At 33.9% G+C, this 20,037-nt stretch overlaps 1 protein-coding gene across 4 annotated transcripts in view; it reads right to left on the bottom strand.

The window, feature by feature from the left end:
• Positions 1-746: 746 nt before the first annotated feature.
• The window catches only part of LOC139824707 (isovaleryl-CoA dehydrogenase, mitochondrial-like), a 76,369-nt gene continuing 57,078 nt past the window's right edge, over positions 747-20,037 (bottom strand). The window contains exons 1-8 of one of the 4 annotated variants that reach the window (XM_071797256.1): positions 13,108-13,261; positions 5,306-5,395; positions 4,936-5,157; positions 2,943-3,270; positions 2,639-2,732; positions 1,859-1,949; positions 1,603-1,771; positions 748-1,457 (exon numbers count right to left, since the gene is read on the bottom strand). In XM_071797256.1, the coding sequence (XP_071653357.1) occupies positions 1,336-1,457; positions 1,603-1,771; positions 1,859-1,949; positions 2,639-2,732; positions 2,943-3,270; positions 4,936-5,157; positions 5,306-5,395; positions 13,108-13,239 (1,248 nt within the window). In that variant the 5' untranslated portion in view covers positions 13,240-13,261 and the 3' untranslated portion in view covers positions 748-1,335. Of the gene's footprint in view, positions 1,458-1,602; positions 1,950-2,638; positions 2,733-2,942; positions 3,271-4,935; positions 5,396-13,107; positions 13,262-20,037 lie in introns of those variants that run through there. The other 3 variants (XM_071797249.1, XM_071797262.1, XM_071797265.1) reach the window with 3 other exon arrangements.

Below are 20,037 nucleotides of genomic sequence, written 5' to 3'. Positions count from 1 at the left end.
TCGTCGAAATCATTCCGAATCTACTTCCATTATCAAATATTTCCTGTAATTGTCATTGTCGAATAAGCCATTTATTTAACCGCGAGATAAACCGATTGTACCTGTCTGTTTCAACGTAGCTTCAAAGTTAAGCCTATCATCGAATTTTCCGCAAAACGAAAAACTCCAGACCTCATCGAGGAACCTGCCATTGGAAATCGAGGTGGTTGTTTCTGGCAGACAGATGATCGGACTATAAATCGGGAAAGAGATCGAAGGGACTTCTACTGGGTCGCGTGCCCTTCGTACTTACATAGGTCTCGTAAAAGTTGCCTATGGAGAACTTGAGGGCCATCCTCGATTCACGAAAACCTGGTCGGTCGCGTATTTTTTTCCTCCGCTTGTGAGACACACTTCTTCTCACGCGCTTCTTTCGCCGTGCGACGTTCACGGGCAACGAGGAACTTCTCCCCTATGCAGACCGATTCGATGCAATTAGCTTGGCTGCACTGTAATTAACGGAGACTAGAGAATCGGCGACGGGAGAAAGAAAGAATGAAATAATGAGAGAGAGGGAGAAGGAGAACGCGTGTAGGACTTAAATTAGCAACCTATAGCGCGAAAGGTTAGTCAATCGCTCTAGTGACTCACTTTACCTTAATTTATACGATCATTAACGCATATCGCCAATATGCGATGTGCCTAGGATTGGCGGTCGACGATAATGAATCACCGGTTAATTACGCATTGCAGGGCAAACTCAAAAAAAGAGAGAGAAAAAGAAGGGACCATCGGAATTAGTTGGTACTTCCGGGAGTTCGTGGGAACTAAAGACAACAGCGTTCCTTTCGCGTATAAAACATATTTAATGTATAAAACCTCTCGCTTACTCCTATCAAGTGCAATAAAGACTCAAAACAATATAAAAAAATAATAAACTAATTACTAATAAAAATAAATAATTCATTTTTAATAGAAATGAGAGATAGATAAACAGATGTAAATTCTTTATACCCGAATTCTTTATGTAAATTCTTTTAACACCCGAATACCGCTCGTAATACAGGCCAAAACACACGATTAGCTTTTGCTTCAGACGAGCGAAGATACTTTTATTTGTTGTTAATATACGCTGGCCTTATAATGCGTAATAGAGTTAGCATTGATTGCCCTGAAGAAGACCAAGTAGGTCGAAACGTTGGTTACGAATTAAAGTGGATTAGAAGTTAATGTAAATTCTTTATTAACACTCGAATACCGCTCGTAATACAGTAATAAACAGAGTCTATTTTACCATTTGAAAGAATTGTCTTATGGGCATTAATAGATGATATATACTACGAAGAACTCGTTGTTTTATAGATATTCTTCGGTGATCGCTCGGCTGATGACTATACGTCGTATCTCATTGCTGCCCGCACCGATCGCATCTCGCAGCAATCTTCCCGTCGCGTAATCATTGATGTACCCGTTGCCACCTGTCGAGAGATTATCCTTAAATAAATATCGCTAAAAACGTCTAAAAATTTCTTCATCAATAAGTTCGACCTTATATCCCCTACGTCTGTTCTTTTATAAATAATTTACAAGTACTGTACTATTAATTGTCGATAATAGATTTACCAAGTATCTGTATTGCGTCCAACGCTGCTTTCATTGCGTTCTCGGCGGAGAAGACGAGTACCGCGGCGCAATCCTTGCGATTTATGTGACCGGCGTCGCAGGACCTCGCGACAGAGTACAAGTAGCTCCTGCTCGCGCTCAGAGCCGTGTACATATCCGCTATCTTCCCCTGAAACGTAATTAGAATTGGACGGCATCTCAATTGGAGATCGTAAAAATTTTTCAAACAGAGACTTGGAGTCTTCTGTCTTGTTACCTGTATTAACTGGAATTGCGCGAGATATTGGCCGAATTGTTTTCTCGAATGAGCGTACTCAAAGGCGATGTCGCAACAAGCTTGCAAAATTCTAAAATTTACGTTCAAATCGCACACAGTGAAATATAGACACGCTCATTTGTGAATAAAACCTAAACATTTATTTGTCGATAATCTGACGAAAATAAATTTTTAATATTGAAGTTTCTGTCGCACTGTAATACACGTCAAAATGTAAAAATTTATATATATATAATACGCAATATAATGGATTTTCAAGAAATATAATTTTTATTTCATTGATCGTAAAAGATGCATCTGACATTCTTGATACAACTTCTTTTAACCCGTTGTGGTCACATGGGGTCCAGTGGACCCCAGGCTTTTTTTTTCCTTAAAAGTATACTATTTTGAGAGTAAAACGCAGGAAGTTTTTTTACTCTATCTCAAAAAATTTTGATGAATATTTTTGTAAAAAAAGTCAAATTTCTCGAAAAAAAAAAATTTTTTTTCGCATTTTTTCAACATAAAAAAATTTTTTAAATTATTGGATTATAAAGAGGAAGTCATAAACTAAATTCCAGTTCAAGGTTTGAGTTGATACATCAAAAAGAACGCAAATGGCACTGTTGTGGGGTCCATTGGACCCCGTGTGACCACTACGTTATTTTTAGGAGCTGTGACCACAACGAGTTAACGCGCAAAATACAACGTAGAAAAACTATAGAACATCAAGTGCAATTTTATGTTATATCATTCATTGCTTTCCTGAAAACTTACCCCACGGGTCCACTGGATACTACTAATCGTTCCAAATCCAGTCCGCTGAAGAGCACATAAATACCTTTGTTAACTTCTCCTAAAACGTTCGCGGCTATAACAGAAATTCACTATTTTTTTAGACAAGAAACTTTTATATAGGAAACGAAAAGATAATAATTGATTTCAATCGATTGTGATAAAATTAATATAGACTTAATAAAATGTTGACAATTTCTTAAATTCCCTACTTTCTTATAATTCTTTTAATATATATCTTAATCTGGATAGTAAGATCTTTGTTTCTTCAAGCGCGGGCGCTTACCTGGAACTTTGCAGTCCTCGAAAATCAGTTCACCCGTATTCGAGCCGCGCACTCCAAGCTTGTCCAGCTTTTGTGCCGTGCTGAAGCCTTCCGTGCCACGCTCGACGATAAAGGCGGTGATACCGTGCTGCGGTTTATCCGCGTTCGGATCCGTTTTCGCGTAGACGACCAGCGTGTCCGCGTCCGGGCCGTTGGTGATCCAGAACTTGTTGCCGTTCAACACGTAGTGGTCACCCTTTCTCTCGGCCTGCAGCTTCATGGAGACGACGTCGGACCCGGAACCCGCCTCCGATATCGCCAACGCGCCCATGTGTTCGCCGCTGCACAGCTATAAAATGTCTCGTATAATACGAATAATTTATTTATATCATCGATGATTGCACAAGCGACATGAGTGCAATTCCATCGATGGAGACATCAAAGGCGCTTTTTATCTTCGTGTGAGAAATGTAATTTATGTAAAAAGGAGAGTGTGTAATAATCGACGCTGACTGGCAATATATAAATTTATTATCTCACGACGTTTCGACCGTCACTTTCGGTCCTTATCAAGTGTTCTGGTTACATATATCTTACAAACAATTCAAAAGTCAAGAACTAAAATTATGAAAAATAAGATGAAAATAAAGTATAAAATAAAATGACAAATTTAAATAACTTACAAATTTGCGCGTCATATGTAAAAGACGTGGTATATGTGAGAAAAGCATGTCAGCAACCACGGGTGGCAAAGGCACACTGATGATATCACAATCGACGTTAAATATTCTTTATTATTATATCATATGCCCCGGTCAAATTATCCGTGTCTTTCTGTAGGTTGATTTAGAGTTCCTATAATAAGAGTTAGGACAAACCGCCGCCATGTACACCCAAATGATAGCTTTGTCTCACTCCCACTAACTTCTTGGCTGAAACATATGACGACCATGATAGCTTTGTCTCACTCCCACTTACAGCTTGTCTCACTCTCACTAACTTGGATGAAACATATGACGGGACCAATCAAAAATCGTCACCACATTGGCTTAACTCTTATTATAAGAACTTTAGGTTGATTGTGCTGTTATTTTGTTTTATGAAAAACATTTCTGCGATCTCGCGTTTTCTAACTTGTTTTTCGCAATGTAATATCTCAGTTTTATACCACCCTCCTTTAATCACGAATTCGAATGGCATAAAACTGAGATATTACATTGCGAAAAACAAGTTAGAAAACGCGAGATCGCAGAAATGTTTTTCATAAAACAAAATAATAACACAATCAACCTACAGAAAGACACGGATAATTTGACCGGGGCATATGACATAATAATAAAGAATAATAGAAACATGACATAATAATAGAAAAGAACATTTAACGTCGATTGTGATCAGTGTGCCTTTGCCACCCGTGGTTGCTGACATGCTTTTCTCACATATACCACGTCTTTTACATATGACGCGCAAATTTGTAAGTTATTTCAATTTGTCATTTTATTTTATACTTTTTTTTCATCTTATTTTTCATAATTTTAGTACTTGACTTTTGAATTGTTGGCACAATGCCAGGACTGAATTGTTTGTAACCAGAACACTTGATAAGGACCGAAAGTGACGGTCGAAACGTCGTGAGATAATAAATTTATATATTGCCAGTCAGCGTCGATTATTACTCTCCTTTTTATTTTATTCACCGGCGAAGAAAAGTTTTACTCTTTATTGGCTAATTTATATACATTAGAAATACCCAATCTACCTTTATAATTGTAATTACAATTTATTCGAATTTATTCACCGGAATATTTATTTACTGAAATATTATATATGTATACATATATTCTTTTTTATACAAGACTTCAAAGATTTAATGTTAGGCCTGTGTGTCTGAGATAAATTCAGAAAGCTTCTATTTATAATTTATATAACTGTAGATATGCATCATAAATTTACATTTACAATTTAAATTATAATTTAAGATTCTCTGAGAAATGTAACGTTTAGGGCGAGTTACCTTAGGCAAGTACTTGCGCTTCTGTTCCTCCGTGCCGTTTCGGTGGATCTGATTGACGCAAAGATTCGAATGTGCACCATAACTGAGCCCGATAGCAGCCGATGCTCTGCATATTTCCTCCATGATAACTATATGATCGAGATACGTGCCCCCTGTGCCACCATACTCCGGCTTTACCGTCGGGCCCAAAAGGCCTAATTTACCCAACTTCTTCCAAAACGTCTGTGTTCGTATAATTTGTTTTTTAAATAAGATTATCGGTTAGAACGTCGAGATTCGAAATAAACGCGAAATAGAATTTAATTCACTGCAGTTCCTTGAATTTCTTTTCTGCACTAAGATCGTTTTTCACGATGCATAGAACACTTACCCTCAATTCGTCGAAATTATTTTTCTTGTCGATCTCAGCGGCCTTGGGCGCCAGCTCCTTTTGTGCGAAATTGAAAACGAGCAAACGAAGCTGAGAAAAGAACAGATTGCAAATAATTGCTATTAAAAATTGCGTATAAATTTTCAGCCATTTCGTGAGAAAGAAAAAGACACGATAAAATATCGAAAAGCTCGCAAAAGAAACAAATACTAAAAATTGGATATATTTTTTACCGTTATTTATTACATTTTATTATATTTTAATAAGAAAAAGACTGCTAATAAATATAAACTCCGAGATGTGCAAATTTCTAATTTGCAAGAAACATCGAAGGAAATAGATCTAATGGATCAGAAATTTCCACATTGCTTCCTCATCATTTTATTTCGCTCATGAAACTTCCTCTATGAGGAAGCCATACTATTTTTTGTTAATAATTATGTTGCTGTAATTTAAAAACAAGCTGGCTCTGAACAGGAGCAATGGTATAGCGATCTGATGTAATGATGAAGAAAACAATATGCAAGTTTCTAATTTGCACACTTTTTTACTAACCTTCCTTCAAGGTGCTCTATATAAGATTACATGCATAACTTATACATTTTTAAAGCAGAAATTGGTAATCACTTTACACCGACTCCCCCCTTGCCAAATTCAATACCAATCTTCCTTTAACGATACTCTATATAAGATTAAAATTCAATTAGTAGCTCAATATTTGCGGAAATTAGAGCAATCACGGAGATTTTTTTAAGACAGAAATCAGAAACCTCTTCACCGATCTCCTCACCAAATTCAATACCAACCTTCCTTTAATGATACTTTATCCATTAAAAAAATCAAAAAAAACTTTTAATTTAAATAAAAATTTGACATTGAGAGAGAGAATTGATAGAGAGTCTAGCTCTATCAAAATGGACAATTTTTCTAATTCTTTATCTATTAGCAATTCTTCTAACTTTATTATATTTTTCAGTCTTTTCTACTCTTATTTCATATATAATTCTTTAAAATTTGGTTGATTAGACCTAGCTTTATACGCGATCAAAGGTCCATATACGAGAAAATTTGTAATAGGATGGCTATGAGAGTCAAACGCAGTTGTCTGTGCGTAGATGATCAGAATCACTGATTTATTCCAAATCCATTCCAAATGAAATACAATCGAACGTTTCAGCTCATAGATCGAGCCATCTTCAGCGATATCAAACGACGAATAAAATTAAAATATTGCACAGTTCTCCATGCAAAGTGGTAAGTTTCCTGCTTGGAGATTTCAAGAAACGAAATTGAAAAAGACTACAAGATCCATATCTGTAAACATAGTTCCCTTATTACACCAAGTATTAGTTAAAAATTCTATGGTAACTCACCAAGTAGTCTGGAGAACAAATGCATCAGAATAAGCCAAGTGAGGCGGGTATATAAATGCGGTGTGAACATCACAGAGAAAAAAGTATAATCTGCACACGGAATTCTAAGATCCCGACGGCACGACTCACGAAACGGTATTAACAGGAAGAGGTCTTAAGTCAAATTATACAACGTGTATAGGTCAAATAAGTAAAAAATAAAACTAATAAATATTCGGTGTATAAACAATGAAAATTAATAACGTGTAGGTCAAGTTAAATTATAAAACGTGTCGGTCAAATAAGTAAGAAAATAAAATTAATAAATATTCGGTGTATAAACAATAAAATTCTAAACGTGTAGATGAAGACAGTATGAAACTAAAAATTCGATGTATAGGCAACGTCAGGCGGTACGACGCAAATTGTTTCTGGGCATGGTTTACAATTTATTTAGAATAGACACGTATGCATGGTGCATAAACTCTGTATCCGTTTGCAAGTTGAGACTATTTTTTTGTAGCTTGATATGAGACATCTCTGAAACAAGTCGTTTTCCTAAATATCGTTTCCTATCTAGGATTTCAACGTTCTCCCAATCAAATTCGTGGTCGAAATTAATTCTATGTTCCGTAATAACAGACTAGGTTGTTGTATTTCTACGAATATGGTTACGATGTTCGGAAATTCTCGTTTTTAATTGCCTCATCGTCTGACCAACATATGACGCGTCCCAATTTTTACATGAAATTTTATACACCACATTTTTATTTGATTGGGTAGGGAGAATATCCTTCTGCACTTTAATAAACTTATCAAGTTCATTCAGACTATAGAACAACAAATTAACATCTGTAACAGCTCTTTTAAATTTTTCGGATATATTAGAGATATATGGTACTGTAAACCATATACGTTGTCTCTCTTCGTTCGTTGGTGGAGGTTCTTTCTGTTTACGAGTGCATTTGTTTAACAGAGATTTAATTCTAGTATTAATAGTGTTAAAAATGAATGTCAACGGGTAGTTGTTCTCTAAGAGAGTGTCTATTATGAATTTAAGATTTTTTAAATGATATTTCGGATGTGAAAGTAGAAATGCTCTATCGACCATGCCCATAACTGTGCCTCTTTTTTGAGAAATAGGGTGCTGCGATAAAAAATTAAGATAACGGCCTGAGAACGTCGGTTTATGAAACCAATCAAATTCGAGAGTATTATTGTTTTTTATCATTGTTACATCTAAAAAGTTTAATCTGTCACCTTCTATTTCACAGGTAAATTGTAACCTAGAGTGATAAGAATTAAATACCTGTAGTATTGTGTCAATCGAATTAAATAGTACACTGTTGGAAAATTTGTGTTAAATATAACATAAATCGCATGTCCAAAACGGTCCACTCAAATTTTTGTGTTAATTTAACATAATATGGATGTGTTAAATGGTAACACCGATACTATGTTAAAATATTTCAACAGAAAAGAAATGTAATTCTGATCGTAATTTGACGTTAATTATGTGTACAATTAACATAACTTTTATGTTGAAGTTAAGACTGTAAGATAAAATCGACACTCTTTTTCTGTAAATTTTTATTCCCACTTCTGTTATAGAGTAAAGTCAACATTCTTTTTCTGTAAATTTTAACACATTTAATAAATACGTTTAAATTGTGTTACTTTAACATATTCTTTAAATTATTTTAATAATTTTACATTTTAAATTTTACATTTTAAGTTCAATTAACATAGAAAGCATATGTTAAATCTACACACGTGTGTTGATTATTTTACACAAAAATTTTAACAAGGACCTTTTTTAACAAAACTACAAAAATTTTCCAACAGTGTACAGCCATAGCAATATCATCTACGTATCTGAAGTAAAACGGTAAAACCAATGTAAGTGATCGCAACACCCTACTTTCCAGATCTTGCATCACCATCGGCAGCGATGGGAGACAACGGAGAGCCCATGAGAGAACCAAATTTTTGTTTGTATATTGTGTTATCGAAAGTAAAGTACGTTGAATCTAAAATTAATTGTATAGCCTGCATGAATTCGTCCTTAGGAATATTGCACTTGTTAGAAATGTATCCCCATCTATTAGAGATACTTTCCAGTACAAAATTAGTAGGGATGTTAGTGAATAGCGATATTGCATCTAATGAATTAAGAACATGATCATTATTAATGTGTGTGTCCTATTAAGTTTTGTAACTAGTTTAAAACTGTTATTTATATGGCTGTCAGGTTTTGGTATACTTGTGGAAGTAATTTTATGTAGGAAAAAGGCTAATGAGTATGTAGGACTGTCAATAGAGGAGATAATTATTTTATAAGGATATCCTGTTTTGTGAATTTTCGGTAATCCATAGGCCCTCGGGAGAATACCATCACTGCACCATAATTGCTTATACTTGTCGTCAGAGATATATTTATGCTTTTTCCATCTCACGAGCGTATCTCTAATTTTTGTAGTAAGTTGTTTAGTCGGATCTTTGGAAATTATTGTGTATGTATTTTTGTCTTGTAACATCTCCTGTGTATTTTTGTCTTGTAACATCATCTGTGATTTTTCCTTTATAAACATTCCTGTCTAAAGCTACTGTGCTATTGCCTTTATCAGCTCTGGTAAAAACAATATTTGGATTGTTGTTCATAAATAATTTAGTGTCTTTGAGAGAATTTAAAATGTCCTGATAAAGAGGCGATTTATTAACGGAAAAGGAGAGAAGATTGTTGATAATTGGGATGGAGCGGTTTCTAATATTCAAAATTTTGTCAATATGTAAACTCCTTGTGTAACCCTCAATGCATTTAATGAATTCAATGACAGTCTTTTTCTTATCATTAATAGATAAAGAAAAATTTCTACCTAACTGTAAAAGGCATTGAACATTTTCAGGAATTTGTATTGAAGTTAAGTTAATAAACCATTTATTTTTAATAGTATTGAGGGAAAATTTTTTAGTAGTACTAGAGAAAGAGGAAGGATCCAGATGGACTTCGTACGTATCTGACTTACTGTGAGCAGGCAACGAAGGGCCTGTACCACTATAGACATAATGTATAGGTTTTGTTTCTTTTACTTTAGACAGGAAATGTTTTCGAGTTAGCCATTCAAATTTTTTATCCAAATTTATATGTGCAAATTGAGAAAATCTTTGCAATGAGATGCTTTGAGTTCTGAAAAAATCGTTACATCGTGAGAAGGAAAATTTGTCTTTGTGACTGATTAACCATTCTGTGCGCATCGTTCAATTCAATTTTAACGAGTTTTTTGATAAAATTGTCTGTTAGGTGATTGAATTTTCTTTGTGAGTTATAATGTGAGAAAAAAGGTTTGTGCTTATACCGTTGCAAATGTTGTGGTACGATGTCATTTTGCAAACAGAATTTCAAGAATCTTATTCAAATTTTACTCTTAATGTTGATTCTTTTTTCTTTAATCCATTGTTTCATTACAATGGCAATGTGATCTTCAAACGTACATGCGATAAATTTAAAAAACCGTGTGTGTTGACGCATTACCTTGCAGCCAGCGTAACTTCAATAAAATAATATAATAATTTAGGACTCTCGAAATTGGAAATTCGTAATAGGATGGCTATGAGAGTCAAACGCAGTTGTCGCAGGGTATTTCTACTTTCACATCCGAAATATCATTTAAAAAATCTTAAATTCGTAATAGACACTCTTAGAGAACAACTACCCGTTGACATTCATTTTTAACACTATTAAAAAAATCGAAGCTTGGTTGAAAAATGACAAAACTCTATATATATGTACCTAATAAATATGTAAGTACAACTGAAAAAAATTTGATTCTATTTGCATACTTAATAAAATCGTTTTATTTCAGAAAGCTTTTATACTGAAAATCGGAGACGATTCGCCGAAAAGACATGTTGGAAATATTTTGGCAAAAAAGTTCTTTTCTAATGAATGTGCAATGAAATGCTTTTGGAAAGAAAACGGACAAAATTTTTCCATAAAAAAAATTATTGGTAATTACAGTAATGAAAGGTATATTTACCTATATATATTTTTTATTTAATACTAGCTGGTTACCCGGGGCTTCGCCCGCGTTTTTTTTTTAACGATTTTGTGTTATTACATTTGTGTTCTATAGGGATCTAATCTTGTATCCACCAATATATGATTCATAAACACATATTTTCAATAACTTTCCACATCACCTATGAGGTACTATATATTATTAACGCGTTTTTTTAGTGGTATCCCTAGTATTTTAAATTCTTTAAAAGAGTCGTACTTAGTGACTTTCCTGTTCAAATTTTCCTAATCAACCAAATCTTAAAGAATTATATATGAAATAGAGGTAGAAAAGAGTAAAGAATATAATAGATGTTGAACCGAAACGTTTGTATTTTGATATTAATGTGGAATATATTAACGCTTACACCTTGTTATACGGCTCGATGCTCCTTTACTTTTGTAATTGAATATAATAGAATTATAAATAGCCCGATATCTCAAAATTGGCGGAAGTTAGAGCAACCACAAACATTTATCAAAAAATTCAAAAATTTATAAAGAAATTAGAACTCTTTTACCGATTCTCGCCAAATTCAATAACCTTCTTTAAATGATACTCTCTATAAGATGACATATACATATAACTTATACATTTTTTAGGCAAAAATTGGCAACCCTTTCACCGATTCTCGCCAAATTCAATACCAACCTACCTTTAATGATACTCCATCCATAAAAAAAAATTTAGCTTAATATCTTAAAATTTGCGGAAATTAGAGCAATCAAGTAGATTTTTTTAGACAGAAATCGGTAATCCCTTTATTATTAGCAATTTTTTGAATTCTATTATATTTCTTAGTTTTTTCCACCCCTATTTCATATATAATACTTTAAGATTTGGTTGATTAGTTTTTAAGTTAATAACGTTCAAACATACACCACCCGTAAGAATTTATATATTAGTATAGATATTGCATAATGGACATAATTGAAAGAATTTTGTCTTTCTTTACAGAAGTCGTTTTGGGTCATGTTGTGAGAGAAGAAGAGCTGAATAAAATATTTGCGGAATGGTTCCGATTTGCGAAGTTATATAGAAAAATCGAGAGGAAAAGAAGAAGAATTAAAATTAAAAGTAGAACATAACAAATAGCCTGCTATGATATTCTCGTCCATTGCTTTTAAAAGTTTGCTACACATTTTTAAATGCATTTACATATTTTATTTGTGTTAAAGGTGATTTTGTTTTTATTGTTATTAATTTTGTTTACTTTTTACAATTATTATTTAGAACAATAACATTCAATTGTTATTAGAATCAATAATAAATAGAACTTTAATATCTACTTTAAAATTAATATTTTTGTTATTTTATAACTAAATATTATTTATAAGAAAATTTGTTAAAAATTTGCTGAAACATATATACTGTAAAAGTACGCAAATTGTAAGATTATTAAAATTCTGTTCCAAGTATTTTCTTTAATTAACTTTCATTAATTTTACTGATGCAATCCACTAATTTGCAATTAAATTAAATTATAATTTATACCTTTATATGAAGAATCGTATTCTACATAACTTTAAAAGTTCGAAGACTATTAATCAAAAATTGCCCTTGCGCTGGGAACTGAACGAATATACGAACATCGCGATGCTTCCTGCGTTCGCCGCGGTGGAGCTTTCATAGCGTCAGCTAAACGTTTGAACATCCGCAGACTGGCTGATTGTGTTTCTCTTAAGTTTCATATAGTAGACTATTATTTAAAAAAAAATTCAGCTTCGCGGATATAAGCTGTGCATGAAGAATAGTCCTTGAAATATATTGCGCGGTATGGTGCGTGCGACTCGCCGCGCTTGCCGCGCTGCGTCAGTTAGACGTTTGAACATTCCGCAGACTGGCTGACCGCGTTTTTCATACCTTTTATGCAATAAACTATCATTTAAAATAAATTTTAGCTTTACTGATATAAGTCAACTGATTACATTTTTTTAACACGTTTACATATGCGTTTTAGCTGACGCATACCGCACACGAGATAAGGTGGCTGATTGCATTTTTCTTACGTTTTATGCAGTAAACTAATATTTCAAAAAGTTTCAGCTTTGCTGATATAAGTCAAGTATACCATTATTTTTTACATATTTCAGACTTTATTGTCGGGTCCTGTACACGTGGTGCGACAACTGACAGCCATTTTGCTATACTTTATAGCTGCTTAGCACAAATACTGGGGGGGGGGGGGGGATAAACTAGCCATGCTGAAATTGGACAGAAATTAGTATTAGTGTCGCTGCCTCTCGGACTAACAGTGACGGACGCACTGACGCGACATCGGATCCTAATATCGCGTCTTGCAACCGGTCGAGATTCCACTATCGGCGATAAAGCCATCGACTCGCGTTTCGCGTTGGCACGATCCAACGTCATCACGCGATTGGTTACTAACCTTTCGCTGTTCGTCGCTCAGCCCGAAGATGTTCTCGTCAATCTTGTAATAGCTCGATGCGCGGCATGCGCCGATTTTACCGGCGCAATTCGCAAGGGGCCGCGAAACAAATGTGCAGCGCGCCAGGAACATTCTGGTTCTTGTCAACTGATTGAGAATATTTCCAAGGATCAAAACAGCGATTCTGTCGAAAGGGGAACACTGGACATTTTATATTACTGGAGAATTTTATATTACTTGTAAGAAAATTAATGGATTCACGTTTATTATGTGCGGAAAATAATACATTTATGACACTCGAACTGAGTGGGGGCGGAAGACAACCAACTGAACCAACCAATGATGTATTACTTATCATTATAATAACGCTCGCGCCATTATATTTCTGTATTGCTTGCTCGACATCGGTAGAATTTCTCAAGGCCCAAGGCTTTATATCAAATTATATTAATACGATGCAGCTAATTACATATTTTACGATAACGAAATAAGGATTCAATTTTTGTACATATAAAATTAATAAATTTAAATATTCTGCGGTGTATGATTGTTAACACAATTTAATATTTCCACAGATCACTATATATTAATCGATGACTTGTGTACACGAAGAAAGATTTTATTGTCGTTATTTATCTGTTCACGAATAGACATAAAGATCGCGTGCCAACAACATTCAATCCTGAACTTATTGTGTGTTAACGAAATTATATACGAAGACTTTAATCTTTGTATCATACACATGTTGCTGTACGATAGTATGTGTAAACGGATGACGATACAATATTTGCGTAACGTTTATGATTGCTCGAAATCAAGAGACCGTGTATAGTGTCTCGCGCCAAGTACACGCGGAGCGAGACCGACCGTGACTCTTTTACGCGACGCAAGGAGTTGCGAGTACTCCAGATATGTTGAGATCTCATATAACTGTCTTCGGCTTAACGTCTCTAAATGTTTTGTTATTCACTTTTCTCGTAGACGTAACTCATATTTATATAACTATACTCTTGATGGTTTACCTCTCTCAGCAGTGCGCGAAGCTCGAGATCTCGGGGTGCGCGAAAACATTAATGCAAAATATAATAGCACAAGCAAAACCGAATGCAGGGATCTAAAATCAGGCTGTGAAACAATTATTATTTAATGTTTTATTGTTTCCCGACGGCGGCTGGCTCGTCGATTCATTCGGTTATGTCCGAGATGAACGAGCACAACGATTACATTTAATTGGCTGACATACTTGCTTCCGAGCAACATCAGCTGTACAAAGTATGTATATAAACAGTAAAATAACTATCGTAACATATTTAAATATAAGTTTTATAAAAAGCATATATATTAATACATTTATTGTCTTTATAGGTATTTTCAAAGGAAAGATTACACGAGATGTTCAAAAAAATTTTTAAATTTTTTCTCGTCTTAACCAAAAGAAAGATCCTTGGGGATATCCGAAATCAAATATGTAGATAATATATTACTGTATAAACCTATTTTATTATATATACCAATAGTTTTCCTTCCATATTGTTACAATCTTTTTCAACAGTACTCCAAAAAACCCGCAAATCCTACCACTTTACACACTGGCGACAGATGGGTACATACGAATTGTTTGTCGAAAACTTAAAACTAAAAGAAAGATACGCATATCAACAAATATTTTGCAGATTTTCTACTTAACGCAATCATGTTGTAATTTTTATAAGTTGTAATTTTTTTCTGTGTTATACATATGTATAGCATTAGCATTAATCATGCTACATTGCGATTATGTTTTATGTCAAAATTAAAAAATATATACAAGGTGTACAATTAAAATAAGGGTTTAGAAATAATAGTCTGTAACACCTTTAGCTTCACACCCTGTACATACTGTTTATAAGATTATAAGATATAATTGTTTATAAGTATATATATAATAGCAAATAAGTGATGCAGACGAGTAATCTGCAGATTGTTTTAAATTCGCATAAAGATATATATATATATATATATATATATATATATATATATATATATAAATTTGCGTAAAGATGTTACACACACACACACACACACACACACACACACACACACACACACACACACACACACACACACACACAATTTATAAGTATATACACTTTAGAAATATATATACACAAACACCATGTGAATATATAGCATAAAAAATAAATTTAAAAAAATATACATGTATTTTTTTTGAGATATTTATGACAGTCACGGTTGATCACATTTCACTCTAATTATAAAAAGTCCCTCTTGTTTTCACATTGTCAATACTGACTTAAAAGTAGCATTTTGTCCGTTTATCTTAAATGTAGCATATACAGCGTTAGCACATTTGCAATCAAAATACTTTTTTTTAATATTTCTTATATAATATATATACATATATATTAAAAAGCACTTAATTAGAATAAACCATGATCAACGGTAATCGTCGTAAATCTATAATAATACACACACACACACACACACACACACACATGTATCCGTTACGATATGTGTATAAATTACGACTACATATGTATAAAACTATGTAAACAATAAAATTTTACATTTATCTAAAAATAAAAAATATATTATAATATTTGTGTAATAATAATTTATTTTGTACATAAAAAAAATTAAGGACGTCTCAAAATTATTAAATAAGACAATTTTAATACGTCTTAAAATAACGTCTAAACGACGTCTTAATCTGTTGTATTAAAGACGTCAGAAATCGGGACCTAAGACGTCCTAAAGACGTATAAACTACGTCTTTTTGAAGCCTGTTTAAGACGTCTAAAGAATTTTATGACGTCTTTTAAACGTCTTTATGATGCCATAATGTTATCTGGGAACCTTTTATTGTTTGCAAATATACGTATATGTGTATTTATATTCGTATTATATAGAGAATCGCAATAATAACATTAAATGTAATAATATATAGTTATAATATAATATAGAACTGTCTCCTATTTTTGAAGTTCATTAAATATGTATTGATTAAATACGTATTTATATTATATTTAATGTTATTCTTGCAATTTTGTATATTAAATATATAACAGGTTTAAATTGACCAAATTTTCGCAACCGCGACTCCATCAGCCTCGTAAAAAATACATGATCCGGATGCTTTCGCTCTGAATATATTAAAGCATAGACAAATAACGTTGCAATACTATGACTACACATCCCGTTTAAACGGTATATAGCGATTTTCTCACTTTTTCGTAGCGCTAAAAATTCACTACAGTAGTGAGACAAAGCACCTGCTTGATGAGCTACGAGGATTTTTTTTGTCGAACGTGGCAAAGTTCCCATGAAGGGCATCAAGGGCGACGAACGTCTAACCTATTTTTTAATCGGAGAGGATCCAATATTACGCAGCAAACGTAACAAGGAAAGAGCGAGTAAGCGAAGCGGCGGTAGCAAGAAAATCAGCATAGCAGATCCTCTGGTTCCTCGAAGTTCTCTGAAGAACAAGTCCCTCGTCAGATCGACTTTCATGAGGTGTTCCAGCGAATCCTCGAAACGCTTGCGATTCGCCAGCTCGGATCAGCTTGACAAAAAGGGTTCAAGGGTAAGCCAACTGGAATCGATAGTCGACAACAGCCCGTGCAAAACGAAAGTCTCATGCGTGTTACGATCGTCCTGCATAGAGAGCTGACGATCTTCCAGCAACTCGTGTCCGTGCGTTGAGAAGCTTTGCGATCAGGAGACAGCCGGAACTGGTAGAACACGAATTGCCATCGGACGTTAAGAACATGTCGCTGCTTCGAACCGTTAAATCGTTAGACTTTTGACTAAGAAAACAAAAGTATTATTACTATTTCTAAATGTTTTTCAAAACCATAATCTATTAATGAACGATATTGTTTAGTAAATATTACATTTACTCTTTCAGGAAAAGATTTGTTCTTATATACATATATATGTGTACAATGTTTTTCTTCGAACTTTGCTTTAAGACGTTTAAAAAATTAGGACATCAAGAAAATATTAAAACAAAACGCATATTTGTAAAAAATAAAGAAATATAAAAAGTATTATGGTAAGGTGTGTTGTTTTGAAATCGCGCCGCGATTTGCCGTGCGTAGGCTCCCCCTCCACTTACACACACAGAGCGTCTCTGTGTGCGTACCCAGTGACAGTATGCAATCTGGAGATCTCCCACCACCCACCAGTCCCACCACTTGCCATTTGCCGTGAGACGCCGTGGAATGGAGATAGCGGACATGAGCGCACACAGACTAGAAGAGCGCAGACATACAGTTACGGCTACGAGAATCATAAAATCGTAACAAACACTTTTTTCGAAAGATCGGTGTCGACCGCCGAGTAGTAATCATGTTCACTTGCAAGTGGATTCTGTACACTATAATAGCAGTGATTTCAAGTTTAACATTATTTTTAGGATATAAAATCTGTGTATGGGGGAAAAAATAGAGGAGTACGAAAAATATTATTTACCGCATATCATCGCGAACTCTACAAAAGAGTTTATTTTTGTATATAAAACACATTGTGAGAAGGAAAATCGTCGATCATGTCTCGTTTTTTTTAATTTTATTGCAGCTAGTGATAGCAGTATTATTGACCCAAAACTCCCAAGCTCCCCAAGCTTGACGACCAATTTCAAATTTAATGTCTCCTCCGAAAAATAGCCCAGTTTCTCCGCACGAGCCCCACTGGTGCGGGGGGTGCAGTTTGGAATATAAAAATTCCTGTGATCAGGTGAACTCGAACCCGGTTCCTCGGGGTTACAAGTCTGGCGCTTTACCACAAGACCACACTGCCACCCTCCGACAACAGTCCGACAATCGTCGACTGCAAAAGTACGGCAACCCGCCGGAAACGAAATCTGACAATTGTCGACAGCAACAATCCGGCAACCCGCCGGTAACAAAGTCCGACAACCCGTTGACAACAAAGTTCAAAAATCGTCGGCAGCAAAAGTCCGGCAACTCGCCGGTAACAAAGTTCGACAATTATATTTAATTTATGTGTAGAAACCGCTGGTGGAGAAGATTAAGATCTTTTATTGTCAGACTGTTTCGAAGAGACAGAAGGATAGGCGACAGAAAGATGAGGATACCGCTCGATGTTTTGGATGAGGATATACATCCAAAAAAGAAATTCTATGTTTCCACTGAATCATTGTAAGTATATGTAAATAAAATATAATTTGAAATTCTGAAATATAATATTAATTCTGATGTTTACTAATAAAAAAAACTTTTATAATTTTAGAGACAAATGAATATAAGGAAACATCAAGGAAACATAGAGGAGACCGAGGCTCGTTGGCACCGTTTTCACAATTTCGGCTCAAAGTTGTTTTGTAATGATCGAGCAAAATGCCGTTGTAAAAAAATAATTGTAAACTATTTCAGATATAGTTTTCTTCAATATAAAAATATTAAATATAAACGGTTTTGTCAGAGTTAAGTCAGAGTAATGTATCCATATCTGTCATTATTATTTTGTAATATGTATTTGTTTTTAAAATTTACTTTATCTCATAGCATAGGATACATATTTTCTAAGCATGTTTCGTGTATTGACAATTTAGTTTATGTAAATGCAATATGTGTATAGTGAGTTTTAAGTTACCTGAAATATTCAAATTACTGTAATTTGGATTTATAAGTTCCTATGTATTTCATAATTGCAATTAACAAAGTTTATACATGTATTTACATTGCAGAGTTTATCTTTTAATAAAATGTATTAATTGCGCAGCTATATGTTTATATTTATATTGATTAACTTTACCAATTTTTTTGTAGAACGCAGAATAAGTTGTGTTTTATTCGGCATTTATTAATCTAATTATAAATTAATTATTAATCGAGTTAAAGTTTTGTCAATTTAACCTAATAATCATCAATAGTCTTTATAGTAACTTCCTGTTTATATGTGGTGTTTTGATTTTGTCGGTGTCAATTAATGAGAAATATTAGTCCTTCTTGTCCAAGTATCCCTCTAGCCTGCTTATCATCGATCTCATGTCCTGCTCTTCTTCTGCCATCAGTGCTATATCGTCCGCATACATTAACGTGTAAATCTTTCCCCCTCTTAACTTCACACCTCCCCATCCTCCTTTCTTCATGTAGTCTTCCAAGTCCGCGATCAGTATGTTAAAGAGTATCGGGCTCAATGGGCACCCTTGCCTCACGCCCTTCGCCATCCAGAATGCACCTCCACACTCTCTTCCTATTCTTACTCTACTCTTCGTTTCTCTTAATACCTCTTTAACCCTGTCTATTAAACCCCACCAGTCTTCTTATCGACTATTTGTAATGACTGAATATAGTTAGTGTAATCTATAATATTTTTGTCTATCATTTGCAAATTTTCAAGAGTTATGCACTCCTCTGCTTTTTTATTTAATGATTACCATATAATTACTTAAATTATATTTAGTAAGTGTATTCCGATTGCTTTCAACATATAACAACCAACATAATGCAATATTTACGCGTACAATCTAATCTAACGCATGCATATGTTGGAAAAGGCATTTTTAAACACATTTACATTACATTTCAGTTTACGTAAAGCAGAATCTATAATTGTATTGTTCTAAATAAGTTTACAATTTTTTTTTCACATAACAAGCTTTATCGTTATTATAACTTTCAAATCTTTTAAGACATTTTGACATTTTACTATTTTCATATAATAAAGAACGACAATCTCCAAATATTCTTTTGCATGTGCAGAAAATGTTTTGAATAAATATTTTTACTTGCAAATCTCACGGAGGAGACATATGAAAAACAGTTGTTTTTTTTGGGTTAACTTTATTCTATAATGTAATATAATATACATTGAATATTTACCGATAAAAAGTCACATCTTCCGTCATACCAAGGTCTTTCATACAGATACAGCATGTTTTTGCCATTATTCTCCCCTCCATCT

This window comes from Temnothorax longispinosus, chromosome 1 (assembly GCF_030848805.1).
Source record: "Temnothorax longispinosus isolate EJ_2023e chromosome 1, Tlon_JGU_v1, whole genome shotgun sequence".
Lineage (NCBI taxonomy): Eukaryota > Metazoa > Arthropoda > Insecta > Hymenoptera > Formicidae > Temnothorax > Temnothorax longispinosus.
Note: the sequence above shows the minus strand (reverse complement) of the source record. Positions and strands in the feature narration are given on the sequence as shown.